Source organism: Puma concolor, chromosome C1, assembly GCF_028749965.1.
Source record: "Puma concolor isolate L17-30 chromosome C1, mPumCon1.1.hap2, whole genome shotgun sequence".
Lineage (NCBI taxonomy): Eukaryota > Metazoa > Chordata > Mammalia > Carnivora > Felidae > Puma > Puma concolor.
Window position 1 is genome coordinate 147,417,014 of NC_141674.1, and position 13,841 is coordinate 147,430,854.

Sequence of the window (13,841 nt, forward strand, 5' to 3'; positions counted from 1 at the left end):
GGGTAACCGTTTAGTACATAACCCCATCTCTTGGATCTCTTCCTACCTCCCCCAAACCATGACCACCACTACTACTAACCTCTCCATGTCAAAAAAGCTATTCCACATTCTGGTTGCGTAAGCCTAAATCTTAGTATCATACTTGATCTAAATCCATCAGCAAACCATATCATATTTATCTTTAAGTAATGGCTTGAATTCAGTGCCCCCTTAACACGTTCAGCTGCTAGAACCCTGATTCCAGCCACTAGCATTTCTTCCATGGTTTATTATAATAGCTTCCCTCCCACAAAACGGTGTTCTTACTTTAGCAACTCCTGTGCTTCTATTAAAATATACGCCAGATCATTGGCTGTGTCAGTCCAAATGAAGTTCAGAGGGGAGGTCTGAACTGAAGATATAAAAAGATATAAATTGGAGTTGGCATTTAAGCCATCATGCTGGATGAGATCAAATGGGGAGTTTGTGTAGTTAAATAACAGCAAGCTGTCCAGAGACGGCCCTGGAGCTCTCCAGAGTTTCAAAGTTGGATACATTGGGGCACCCGGGTGGCTCAGTCAGTTAAACATCTGACACTTGATTTTGGCCGATGTCATGATTTCACAGTTTGTGGCCTCGAGCCCTGCATGAGGCTCTGTGCTGACTGCATGGAACTTGTTTTGGATTTTCTGTCTCCCTTTCTCTCTGCCCCTCCCCCACTCTCTCAAAAACAAATAAACATTAAAAAAATTTATAAAGAGGCCTGGGTGGGTCAGTCAGTTAAGTACCTAGTTTTGGCTCAGGTCATGATCTTATAGTTCATGAATTTGACCCCGAGTCGGCTCTGTGTTGGTGGTGCGGAGTCTGTTTAGGATTCTCTCTGTCTCTGTCTCTGTCTCTGTCTCTGTCTCTCTCTCTCCCCTTTCCCCACTGGTCCTCTCTCTCTCTCTTTCAAAATAAATAAGTAAATAAAGGTAAAAAAAAGAAAAAGTTGGGTAGATATGGAAGACTCCCCAAGAAAGGGAAAGTGATAGCTAGCAAGGTTGGAGAAGGTGTGAAAAGACTAAAAACAGAGTTGCAGCCCAGAAGGAAGGGAAGAAAATATTTCAAAAAGAGAAAAGTAATCTACTATATCAAATGATGCTGATAGACTAGTAAGATGAGGACCAATCATTAACAATTCCTGTGCTGAAACACCCTCTCTTTTACTAAGGGTAAAGCCAAAGTCATTACAGCAGTTTACAAGATCATTGTGATCTGGCCACCACCTTTCTGAACCCTCTGGTCTCATCATTCATCCACTCGCCTGCAACCCACAAATTAAGTTGCTTTTCCTTATTCAAGCCCTGCTGATCCCTCTCCCTGCAATGTTCCTTCCTAGATACCCTCATGGCCTATCCCTGAACTTCCTGCTGGTCTCTGCTACAAAGAGGCCTTCCTTAACTGGCTTGAATAAAAGAGTACTACCCACCCTTCTGAATGGCATTTTCTCTCCCTCTCCCTATTTTATCTTTCTCTTGGGCACCTATTCCCATTTGAAATACCACGTATTTAGTTTATTTATTTGTTGTCTGCCTCTCATCCAGGAAATAAGCTTTCCAAAGGAGAGGAACTGATCTGCTTTGCTTCTGTAACCTCAGTAACCAGCCACGGTAGGGCCTGAATAAATAACTGTTGAGTGAATGAACATAACAGAGCATCTGTGTCATAGGCCACAGGTGTAAGAAAGGATTGGACATAGGTGCTGTCCTTAAAGTGTTCTCATTCTGGGCTGCCCGGGTGGCTCAGTTGGTTAAGCGCCTGACTTCAGCTCAGGGCATGATCTCACGGTTTGTGGGTTTGAGCCCCACGTCTCACTGTGTGCTGACAGCTCAGAGCCCGGAGCCTGCTTCAGATTCTGTGTCTCCTTCTCTCTCTGCCCCTTCCCTGCTCACTCTCTCTGTCTCTCTCTCTCTCTAAAAATAAATAAACATTACAAAAAAAAAAGCATTCTCATTCTGGTGTATATTCCCAAAGGTGGTTACATATCACAATCCCCTGGGAATGTAGCAAAAAAGAACAGATTCTGAGACTTGACTAGACTCTCAGAGTCAAGGTCTCCAGGGGGGAAGCTGTGGCCCTACATTTAAAAAATTTCCCGTAGTAAATTTTTTAATAGTAAATGTTTTCTTTTAAATTTGTTTTGTTTTGTTTTTCTTAATGTTTATTTTTGAGAGAGACAGAGAGAGAGAGTAGTGGAGGGGCAGAGAGAGAGGGAGACAGAGGATCTGAAGCAGACTCTGTGCTGTCAGCGTGGATGTGGGGCTTGCACTCACGCACCATGAGATCGTGACCTGAGCCAACACTTAACCAACTGAGCCACCCGGGCACCCCATTTCCTGTCATTTAAATGCAATGTCTGTAGCGTACTGATGGTGGAAATCAGTGGCTGAAGAGTTCCTGAACTCGAGCGCAAGTCTGCCAGAGATAACCTTTACCCCCCATTTTGTAGTTGAGAAAACAGGCTCAGGGAGCAAGTTCAGTCAGAGTTCATACAGCTAGTAAGTCGAGGAACTGGGACCGAAACCAGGCGTACACTCTCTCTCCACCTTGTTCTGTTGCCTCTGCATTGGCAGGACTGATTGTAGCTCTTCCAGTTTTGAGTTTTAATTTGTTCGACTAAAGCTACATGCAGAGACGATGCAAGACTGAAACTTGCTCCTTTGCTAATGCCAATCATTTTTACCGTATAGGAGGACTGGGGATAATGTGTTCCTGTAAAAATTATGGTTGGAAAGATTTGAATATGCAGGAAGATATCTTGTGCCAGGAATTCAGGCTGTAGGAGGTAGGAAGGAGGAAGAAAATTCTGTAAACTGGTTGTGTTTGGCCTTCCCTCCTGAGGAAACTAGATTTAACTTCAGTTCAAGTTTTATGTGTAAATTCGTGTACTCAGAGATATTCTCCCATCCCCCTCAATAAAGTAACAGAAATAAAAGACCTAAAGTTATTGTCTAGTATCTGAGCCGTAGGAGTATTAATGAGACCTGTAGACAGTCTAGAGAGAACAAAAGAGAGGGAGAAAAAGAATTAAAGGTTAGAAAGCTGGACTTCTGAGAAAAGGTTAAAAGCATTGGGATTATTTAACCTGCAAAAGTGAAAGTGGAACAAGGTGATAAATAACTCTCTGTAGATGAATTGTGGTTGTTTTTATCAGTCAATACTTAATGAGTGACTCATACACTGAGCATGATACCAAATACTTTAGGGGAATAATAAATAGCTCATAGTTTCAAGGATCTTGGGATCTAACCGAGTGGTTGCAACAAATATATACATCAGAAATGTGCCTTTCTTCCAAAATGTAGAGAACACGGTCATTCAAGATCAAATCCAAACAAATTGGGAGAATGGGTTAGGGAAGAAGACATTGTCTAGGGGAGTTAAGGATTGGTAGAGGAACTGGTGGGGACATTTGGAAAATGGGACATGGCCAAATGTGTTCCACAAGGTGTGAATCAAAAGATGACCAAGTGGGCAAAAGAGTTTGGGAAATTCTGAGTTAAACCCATGAAAGCATGTTCATTAGTGCAGATAATTTGGTGCCTTCAGAATGCTTCTATGCCTTGCCACTTTCCAAAAGGGAACTTATCCAGAGACAGACCCAACTCTTGCTCTTTGGAAGGGCCGGTGGGAGGGATACTAGTACTACTTAGGATGTGTTTTGGGAAACGCTGACCTACTATTTGGTAAGGTAGATTTTATACCTTCAGAGAAAACACACATTTCATCGAGAGACTTTGAAGAGAAGGCCAGTTAAGTCAATGGAGAGTGCCTCACAAAAAGAAATTCTTTCAAATTTGATCCTAATGAGGAGGAAAAAGGGGAAGTCAATGAAGAAATGGAGTGACTCAGAACAAAGGCAGCTGATAAACACCAGATTTAAAACAGATGGAAGACAAGTGCTCTGCAGTGAGAGGGTATCCAGGACTAATGCAGACGTATGAATAGTGTCAGGAATTGGCTAAATGTTGGGAAAAAATACTAAGGACACCCGAAATGAATTTTACAAATGGAAAAGAATGCATGTAAGACCTAAGCTAGATCATTGTTTCGATATAAAAGCAATGCACAGAAATCAATTGCATTCCTATACACCAATAATGAAGCGACAGAAAGAGAAATCAAGGAATCGATCCCATTTACAGTTGCACCAAAAACCATAAAATACCTAGGAATAAATCTAACCAAAGAGGGGAAAAATCTATATGCTGAAAACCATAGAAAGCTTATGAAAGAAATTGAAGAAGACACAAAAAAATGGAAAAAGATTCCATGCTCCTGGATAGGAAGAACGAATGTTGTTAAAATGTCGATACTACCCAAAGTGATCGTTGTTTCAAGTGCCCAGCACCATTTTCTTGACTGCTGGAGAAAAGGGAGAACAATTCAACTCATAGTTTAATACCAAATTCCTTTCCTTCTTTTTTTGTCAAGGAGAATGATTTTCAGTGTGAAGAGAGCAAAATAAATATTGGTAAGAGGAAATAGATATTCAAATAGGAGGCTGCTCTAAATGAGTTTACATGCCAGGCCAGAAAAAATTCTATCTCTGGGTACTCAGAGAATTTGCAGATGGGATTATTTAACTAGCGTTGAGCTGTAAAATATTGTGGCAGATAAGAACAGAACCAGAAGACAGAAGGTGGGCAAATGTAGTACAAAATCCAAAAAGGGAAAGGAAAGAAAAAGACGGTTTGTAAGCTGGAAGCCAGCAGGAGAATGACATGACAAAGTAAGAAAGACAGCATTCTCGACAATTGTTCCTATCTGCTGAGGCTGGGGACATTGCAAAGTGTCAGAGCAACCGTTCCAAGAGCTTGTTTGTTGTCATGACTCTAACTTCCACCCAACTATCAGCCTCCTTGTTAACAAACCTTCAGAGGAGCTGATCCCATGATGCCCGTCGGTGATGCTGTGTGCCACGTTATAGTAGTTGTTTGTCACCTGGATAGCGTTTTCACTTTTAATTGCTTTAGTTGTCATCAAATCACAAGGAGTTGGTTCTATAGATTTTGTTAGACAATACTGTGTAAGAATATCCTGCAGTAAGAAGAAACAAAATAGTAAAACAAAATAGTAACAGCATGAGTGATTCTCGGAATTATTATGCTATGTGAAAGCAGTCAAGCACAAAAAAAACTGCATACTATTTGGACCCTTTTACGTGAAATTCTAGAAAAGGCGAAAAGAACTCTGGAGACAGAAAGCAGATCAGTGATTGCCTGAGGCTTGCAGGTCAACTGAAAAAGGGCCTGAGAGGCTTCCTAGGGGGATAGAAATGTTCTGTACCTTGCTCGTGGTAGAGTATACACCAAACTGTATATGTAAAATAGGTGCACTTTATTGAATATGAATTATACTTCAGTAACACTGGCAGAAATAAAAAAAAAAAATTGTGCCGGTCAGAAAAGTGAGAAAGAAACAAAAACGAAAAAATCAATAATTCTTTCCATAAATCTTTGAACTTCGTATATGTCTGTGTTTTAGGAGGAACTTGAAACAGCCAGGAAGTTTCTGTATTATGAAATGGGCTATAAATCTCGATCAGAACAGTTAACAGATCGCTCTGAAATTAGCCTCCTGCCTTCAGACATCGACAGGTACTTCTAATAAGTTTCTATATCTCTCAACTTGACTTGACCTACGTGGGTATATTTTTCCAATGTTCAGTGTTGTGTTCCAGGTACAAGAAGAGATTTCATAAGTTTGATGCAGACCAAAAGGGCTTTATTACTATTGTTGATGTTCAGCGTGTGTTAGAGGTAATATGTTTTTGTTTCCATATCCTTGCTAGCAGAAAAACGTAAATGTTATATTAGATTATTTTTTCCTCATCTAGTGCTTTCTGTAAGTAATTTTGTCTTATAGTTTTTGAAAAGTTGATAGTATTAATAAAAGGGTATGCATAATTTTTAACTAAACCTCATCACGTCATGCTTTCTTTTTATTTAGAGTATCAATGTCCAAATGGATGAAAATACACTACATGAAATTCTGAATGAAGTAGATTTAAACAAAAATGGACAGGTTGAACTCAATGAGTTTTTGCAGGTGAGCTGTGGTGAAGGGAAACAAGTTTATTTGCTTTTTATATTTTGGTTGTGAGTGGCTGTTTGAGAAAGGATTCTTAAGTCCACACAGTTGTCACTTCATTCTGAAAAAAGGAAAGCTTGAAGCCAGCAAAGGCTGCTATGTCTGCCCTCAAGGATCCAGCTCTTTCTTTCTTTCTTTCTTTCTTTCGTTCTTTCTTTCTTTTCTTTCTTTCTTTCTTTCTTTCTTTCTTTCTTTCTTTCTTTCTTTCTTTCTTTCTTTCTTTCTTTCTTTCTTCCTCTAAGAAAGTCTGTTGTGTTAAGCAATTTAGAATCAATCCAAGTTAATTATGGCTTAAAGGACTGAATAAAAAGTATGCTTTTTAGAGAAATATACCATGGAACACCACTGACAAACCATTCGTTACCTGCTTCAAAAGAGGCAAACGCAATATTTCTAATGTGGAAAGTAATTTTTTTTATGAAGTTAAAAAAAACAACTCATAGTTGTATTGATTTGAGAATGCTCACTAGAGCACCGGAAATGTAATCATCATATTCTTACATTATATAGAGAACCTGAAAAGAAAAGAAAGGAAACCTGTATTCTGGGGTCAGGACCACATAATTCAAACATTTCTATTTCCAGCGTTCCACCTTCTCAAGGCTCAATTATTCAATCGTAGCCATGAAGGAAGTAAATTTTGTTATTCTAATTTCAAACCCGATGCTACACATCATTCCTTAAAAGTTCTTTAAAAGAGAGAAATTTAACAAACCCATGCATTATTTGTAGCTGTCCATAGGACTCTGATCATATGAAGAATACATTGTTTTCCAAGCAGCCAGGTTTTTTTCTGCAATGCTTCTTGGGCAGGTATTTCAAATGAATGCCAGGTCTTGCTCGCACCCTGGCAATGATGAATGCTGAACATGAAATAAATTAATGCTGGGGATTTTGGTCAATGTCAGCCCTTTCTTCACTGTGTCAAGTTAAACAAACAATATCAAGGCAAAGGAAATGGTAATTGTCTCTCTGGAGATGAGCTGCAGATAAGAGCATTGTTGAATCTAAATGCAGAAAATTTTCACAGGTTGTGTCCAGCATTACAAAAAAGAATGTTTAGTTTTTTAGCTTACTATTTAACTAAGTGCACATTTGAAATGGAGTTTAAAATATAACCTGGGGAATTAGAAACCATATAATATATTTTTTGTCTGTTTTTTTTTCCTTGAGAATATTTTATTGTTTTTCTCAGAATTTTAGAAAACTTTTCTTCAAAGAAATAGCTTATGCTTCAATTCATGTATGTTGTAAATAAACAACAGCATTTAGAGTTGAAAGATCTGGAGTTTTAGAAACAATGAGAATCTAATTTTATGGATATGCTATGTGGTTTGGGTTTTAAGTAATTTTCTTGAGTGCAATAGAGTCAAACACATAGAAAATAATTTAAACCATCTGCAGGTTTCCTTGTAGAGTTTTTAAATAATTATTTCTTGTCCAATTCTAAATGAAAGAGACTATTCATGTTTCTACTAAGTATAAATACACAGTGTAATTTTCAACTTAAAAAATGCTGACCGTATTTCTCATGAAATATATTCACACCCAAATGTTATTTTTTTCTCATAGTATGGTTTCAAGATACTTGTAATGTTTAAAGAAAACTTTGAATTTTTAAAGGTTTGTACATCATATAATATTTATGGGTAAAGAAAAAACCAACTCTATCAGTTTTGTTAGCTCCGATAAACTTAGAAGGTCTTCATGGAACCAGAGACAAAACAATAAACAATAAATTGTTCTGTCTTTAGATGTCAGCATTCTTTATGCTATATACCATTTGTCAGATGTAAAGTATGTTTTTCAGGGTTTTGTTTTGAATAAAATATTTTCTTTTCTGATGATAAAGAACCCATGTTTGTCCCATTAAACATCTTTTTGAATATAGATATGTTTTTCAATAATCCCTAGGAAGGATCACTATAGATAGTGCATGGCTACATGACTTTATTTTTGGGTTTGGGCTCTAATGACGCTCTACATGTAGGAGTCCATTTCTAATAAGCAATGGCTTGTGAAACAGCTTTTAATAAGGTCATGAAATTGTGATCCAGCCCCTTGGCAGATGCCTCTGACTCTTATTCAGAGCCATTTTTAAGAAATGTATCTCTGTAGGCTAAAGACTATAAACCCTAAAAATATTTGAGAATATATATATATATATATATGTATATGTGTGTATACACACACACACACACACACACACACACATATTCATTTCCTGATGAATGGCTAAATCCATTCTTTTTCAAATAAATAAATAAAAAAGATTGGGGAAGTGAGATCAAGAAAAGCAAATAGTTAAAACCACATCAACTTGAAAAGGAAAAAAAAAAAATCCCCGTGCTCATAATTGCAAAGTGCCTTCCAGATTAAAGGCCTTTGCCCGCTGACTGCATGTAATTTCAAGACTAATTCTGATTTTATCCATTGGATAAAAATGAATTAACTAAAATCTGGGCTGTGGAGTGCTTTTAATTCTTAAGGTAGATCTCTGGGTCCATTTCAAGGACTTAAATGTAAATTACTTTAAAAAGTCTATAAGGAATTTGGATTTAAGGGACTTGAAGTTGTCAAGTACAGTAACACTAAAAAAGAGTAGTTAAATATAGGTCATGGTTTGTCTTTGTTCAATCGCTGAGATTCCTTTTTAAGATTTTTAAATGAAATTAAAGATCCAATATTTGAGTTGTTCAAAAAAATATGGGCCCTGACCACATTAAAGGGGCAAAAAGTGATGCATTTGATTTGCATTTTAAAGGCAGCCCGATTTGCCAGATAGGCATAGTGTTTGCAGCGGTGGTGAAATACCTTCCCCTTTCCTCCTGTTTGAAATGTTCAAGAATTGTATTCTTGTGATTTGAGCTGTAATACCTACTATGGTTTTGGACGGAGCACTTAGTCACGTCTGCCTGCTGCAAAGGAAACCATTAAAATGCTGTGAAGAAGGGAGTAAGCGTGCCTGCCTCCTGAATCTGTTGCATGTTTTGTCTTTAAGCTGATGAGTGCTATTCAGAAAGGAAGGGTGTCTGGAAGCCGGCTTGCTATACTCATGAAAACTGCAGAAGAGAACCTCGATAGAAGAGTCCCCATTCCAGTGGATCGAAGTTGTGGAGGATTGTGAGTCTGGGCAGTAAATCCACAGCCAACAAACACGGGAGCAACAAATCATCACGTAAAACCAGAGATGACTTAACACCACTCCAAAATAGTGGATATGGATAGCTGCCTTTTTTTTTTTTTTTTTTTTTTTCTTTAACACTGGGAAACATTCCAAAACTTTAGGATGTTGGTGTATACCCTTTATTTGTATTCACCATTCAATCTAGCTTCTAAAGAGTGCATTTTATCTTTTTTCTCATTTTCAACACACATGGATTTAGTGTTTTGCATCCATTTTGTAACCTGTTAGACCAGACATACTCCCTTTTTTGTTTGTCTACTCATTTATTCTGAATCACTCCTAGAGGCCGAATATTTTGGCAGAAATTGAAAAAAAGAAGCTGGAAAAAATTTGTGATGTGCACAAAGCTCTGGACATTAAGCACGTAGATAGTATTTGTTCCTAAAAGAAATCGAGCAGGGAGTGACCTATTGAAACAATAGTGTTTCTGGAGACTGCTCAGCTCCTCCTTCCTCGACACCGTCTGCCTTCCTCATCCGAACAGTATCGTGCAATTTTATATCTAGAGTATGACTGGCAAAACTGGAGAGGGGAGACAGCGTTTAGATCTGGTTACAGGAGCAAGTCTCAAAGAGAAACTCTGAAAGCTTCCAGAATCACAGGTGTAAGATAAGGATAGCACTGACATTTGCTGGGAGTTACAGTGATAGTTTCGTGTCAGCAATTCGCTTTTTCTCCCCAGTCACTGCTGGTTTTTCTTTGACTCTTAGAGTTGCCAGCAAGATTCTTGCTTTTCTTATTTTAAAACCAGCATTTAAGTGGCAAGTTGGATGTAATGGGATGAGACTAAATTTCTCAACTCTTTACAGTGGTAATCAAGTTAAGGATTAAAAATCTGCGTTTGTATATCCACATATGACAGCACAGTTTTCAATCCCCAAATCCTAGGCTGTGGAGCATGTGCTGTTGTCAAACATGGCCAAGTTTGCTTAGTTTATTGCATCATTTTGGGGGAGTAATTTTAAACAGAGAGCAAAAGAGGATAGAAATAACCTTTAGGTAACTTTAATTATAATTATTTGTAAAAAGGCACAGCGCTGCAATATTCAAGGTCATTTTGGTTGCTTAAAGCCTTTCTTTTTCAGTATGCAATGGGAAAGTCCTCAACCAAAAAGAAAAAGAAAAGGAATAAAACCACGCACAACACACGCCCACACACACATACCCCGCACGCATAGAGACACAAAACAAAAACAAAACTAAATCTGCGTTGAATTTAACAAAAAAAATGCATTGAATTTAAAGGGCCAATTTGGTATGCTTTTGCAATACTTCAGTAGCATTTTAACCAATTATCTGAATATTTATCCTCTTGTGAAGCTAACGATCTGCTTTTTTATTTTCTAAGATCAGGTTGTGTATATAATCGGGAATATAACCCTTTATTTAATGGCAGACTTCAGTTGCGCAGACTTCAGGTCTTAGTTTTTTTTTTTAACTGGTACACAAAACACTTTCATGCTGTCATTTCTGTAAACGTCGTAGAAAACCTTTATGCCTCATTCAAGTCGGGTATGAGCCTGGATGTCATAATACAAACACTGGAGTTTCGCTCACCTAAGCCCCCGCCCCACTTCAAACCATTCATTTATTTTTAAATGAAGTTTAGACTTGCCACAAGCAAACCTCAAGTAAAACCCAAAGCAAGGGATGCTTCCAGGTATCACTGTGAACATGTTTCTTTCAAGGTGTGAGTTTTTTACACTACCTTAAAAAACATAATAATGATGGGAGCACGTGGTTTTGTAACGTAGTGTCTTTGTTTTTGTTTTTGTTTTGTTTTTTTACCAAGACAATAAACTTCACTGTTTAGAACCCGCTGACACTCGATAGAAAAGCTGTCTGTCCTTCAAAACACGGCCGATGATGTACCACAATACAGTACATTCGTGCTCTCTCTCTCTCTTTCTCTCTTTCTAGTTAGATCAAGATAGCAATGACTTGTGCCCTCCCCGAATCCATTACAGTAGGACCGGCTCTCTAGCCTGACTGGCCTGGGAAGAGCTGTATCTGTAAAACAGGCCTGGTGTGTGCACGCTTTGCTCTGAGTGAAGTTCCTTTAAGGACAAAGAAAAGCGCACTTTGCTTCCTTGGAGCGTGTCTGCTTTTGCTTAAAATCTGCTAATTCTAAAACATACGCTCCTTCACCAATCCCAGAGTCTCCTCTTGGAAGTGAACTGGTTCCAAGTCTTTACTGTGAATAAAGCAGCCCCGCATTTTTGTGTCAGTTCTTAATTAAACCTGGGTAGCTTCTTTACCTGATCTCAGGAAAGGGGAAAAGAAATGGAGAAAAAAGCCCCTTCAAAACCTGTTCCGAGCACAAAAGAATGTTCCTTTTCTTTGCGTGGTATTAGATGATTCTGTTGGGGCGGGGATGGGGTGTGCAGAGACTGTCTTTGTCAAATGATTTATTTCAGCCTTTAAGGGGATTCAGGTGAAGGAACCCCCATCTGTGGTGGAGAGCTGGACGCTCCTTTAAGTAGCCCCATTCCACAGTCATAACAATAGTGATAATGCTGCATTATTTGTGACGGCAAGGTTGCCTCACATCCGCCGTGCTGTTTGCAGTATTCTCGCTTTCAATCAGTTTATACTAAGTGTAACTTTACGATTTCTACTCCTAAATGCACGCTCCCTATTCTGCTTCCGTTTCTAGCTCTGTTTCGTCTTTTCCAAAATATGCAGCTTACTCTTTTGTACAACAACGAAACTTTCATTCTGACTTTTAGTGAACATCCTGTAGGGATAATCATTGCTCTTCTTTCCTTTTCTATGTGTATTCCTAAAGATTTTTGGCCTACGAATGTAATAATATTGAAATCAGTGATGCTGTAACTTGCACTGCTCGCATTACGTCAGCCCCTTTCAGGGAACGAAGCAGCCGTACCGTCAAGTGTAAGCCCCTTGCTGGAGTGGATACACGCACTGCATGCTTCCGATGTGGCATTTTCATGTCCCGTGTTGGGTCGTTGTTCTAGACTGGACTGTTAAATACTATTTTTGAGGCTGGGTTGTCATTTTTATAACTGTCTGGGTGTTTTATCGCCATTATTTATTACTTTTGATATCCAGAAAGAGCTGCATGCATTTGTAGAGCAATAAGAGGATGTATGCAACGTGCCTTGTTTTTAACCGAATAAGAACCGAAAGCATGAATCAATAAAACTGATTAAAATGGTCCATTTGCTGGCGTTTGAGTGTCACTTACAGTCAGAGAAATAACTTTGATGGGCGTTGAAGTTTAAAAAAAAGTTTGAAAATATTTCCATAAACCAATTTTTTAACGGCACATACACATTAATTCTCCTAGCTTGGACTTTGGTTATTTTATCTCAAAACTGAATCCCTGCATAGACAGATATAATTTTATGAGACTGCCAGAATTATTTGTATTAATTTGTTGCTGGAGCCCTTAGGGCACAACTTCTGTATTTGTGCAAGCCCATTCTAAAATTGCATTCATCCCATTACAACTCTGTTGAATTCTTTTTTTTTTTTTTTTTGTTCCTTTCTTCCCCCCTCCCCACCCCCCTTTTTTTGGGTCAACCAGAGCTTTTCAGCCTGAGCGTTCCCAGGCACACTGATGAATTTTATCATAACGAAAATCAATAGAAATGAATGGGAAAGATTACATAATCCATTTTGATCATCTTACATGTCAAGTTCGTGCAGTGCTGCCCAGTGTTGATAAATGCTCTGACAGAAAAAATGCTATATATTTTCATTGTCAGTAAATCAGTAAAGCTGTTATCAGTTTTAGCACAAATTTTATAATGCCCGTGTTATTTTATAGGTTTTAATTTACACGTGGATATGGAGCATATTCCCCATTTGTGGTTTAGATGCACTGCCTCCTGGTTTTACATGCTCAAAGGCATGTGAGTTTCTGAAGGTTCTTTGAAATTGTACGGAATACCCGAAAGCGATGGCTCCCAGACAGACTTGTAACAATGACCTGTTTGTTCAGTGCCTGGAAAAAAAGATATATATATATATTGCAGCTCAAAACATTGTTCAGTGATGCAGCTTATCAAATTTTATAGCACTTTAAAATTTGTCAACATAAAATTTGTCAAAATACATTGCTCCCAGTTTTCGAAATGTATAAAATTTATGGTAATCAAAAAAAAAAAAAAAAGGGAAACAGATACTAGCATCAACATTTGCAATCTTTGTCAACACTGCATTATCACCGGTGTCAGATTTCACCTGATGCCATTTGACTTGTAAAGGAAGGAGAAACATAAGTTTTTAAATTGATGTGGCACCCTCATAATCGATGTGGCATTCTCATACAGAGAATTTCTGTATAGGAGATGGAGTTGATGACCCTTTTGTGCCTGTATGTTGTATCTTAGGTCTCTAGCCACCAACCTTGTGAAATGCACGCATATAACATGAGGCGTGTGAGCTAATATGACGCCAGAGATAGTCCCACAAGGTCCCGTGCTAAGAAATTTTTGGACCCTTTGCAAAAAAGGGTCCAAACAAACCAAAACTACCAAACCAAAAAACAAACAAAAAACAAAACAAACAAAAA

The 13,841-nt window shown here is 38.3% G+C and overlaps 1 protein-coding gene across 5 annotated transcripts in view; it reads left to right on the forward strand.

Moving 5' to 3' along the window:
• GPD2 (glycerol-3-phosphate dehydrogenase 2) overlaps positions 1-12,481 on the forward strand; it is a 147,961-nt gene extending 135,480 nt beyond the window's left edge. For 4 of the 5 annotated variants that reach the window (XM_086718638.1, XM_086718637.1, XM_086718636.1 and 1 more), the window contains exons 14-17: positions 5,509-5,621; positions 5,705-5,783; positions 5,974-6,072; positions 9,116-12,481. In XM_086718638.1, coding sequence (XP_086574764.1) covers positions 5,509-5,621; positions 5,705-5,783; positions 5,974-6,072; positions 9,116-9,241 — 417 coding nt within the window. In that variant the 3' untranslated portion in view covers positions 9,242-12,481. The remainder of the gene's footprint in view (positions 1-5,508; positions 5,622-5,704; positions 5,784-5,973; positions 6,073-9,115) is intronic. The other variant, XR_015255235.1, reaches the window with a different exon arrangement.
• The last annotated feature ends 1,360 nt before the right edge of the window (positions 12,482-13,841 follow it).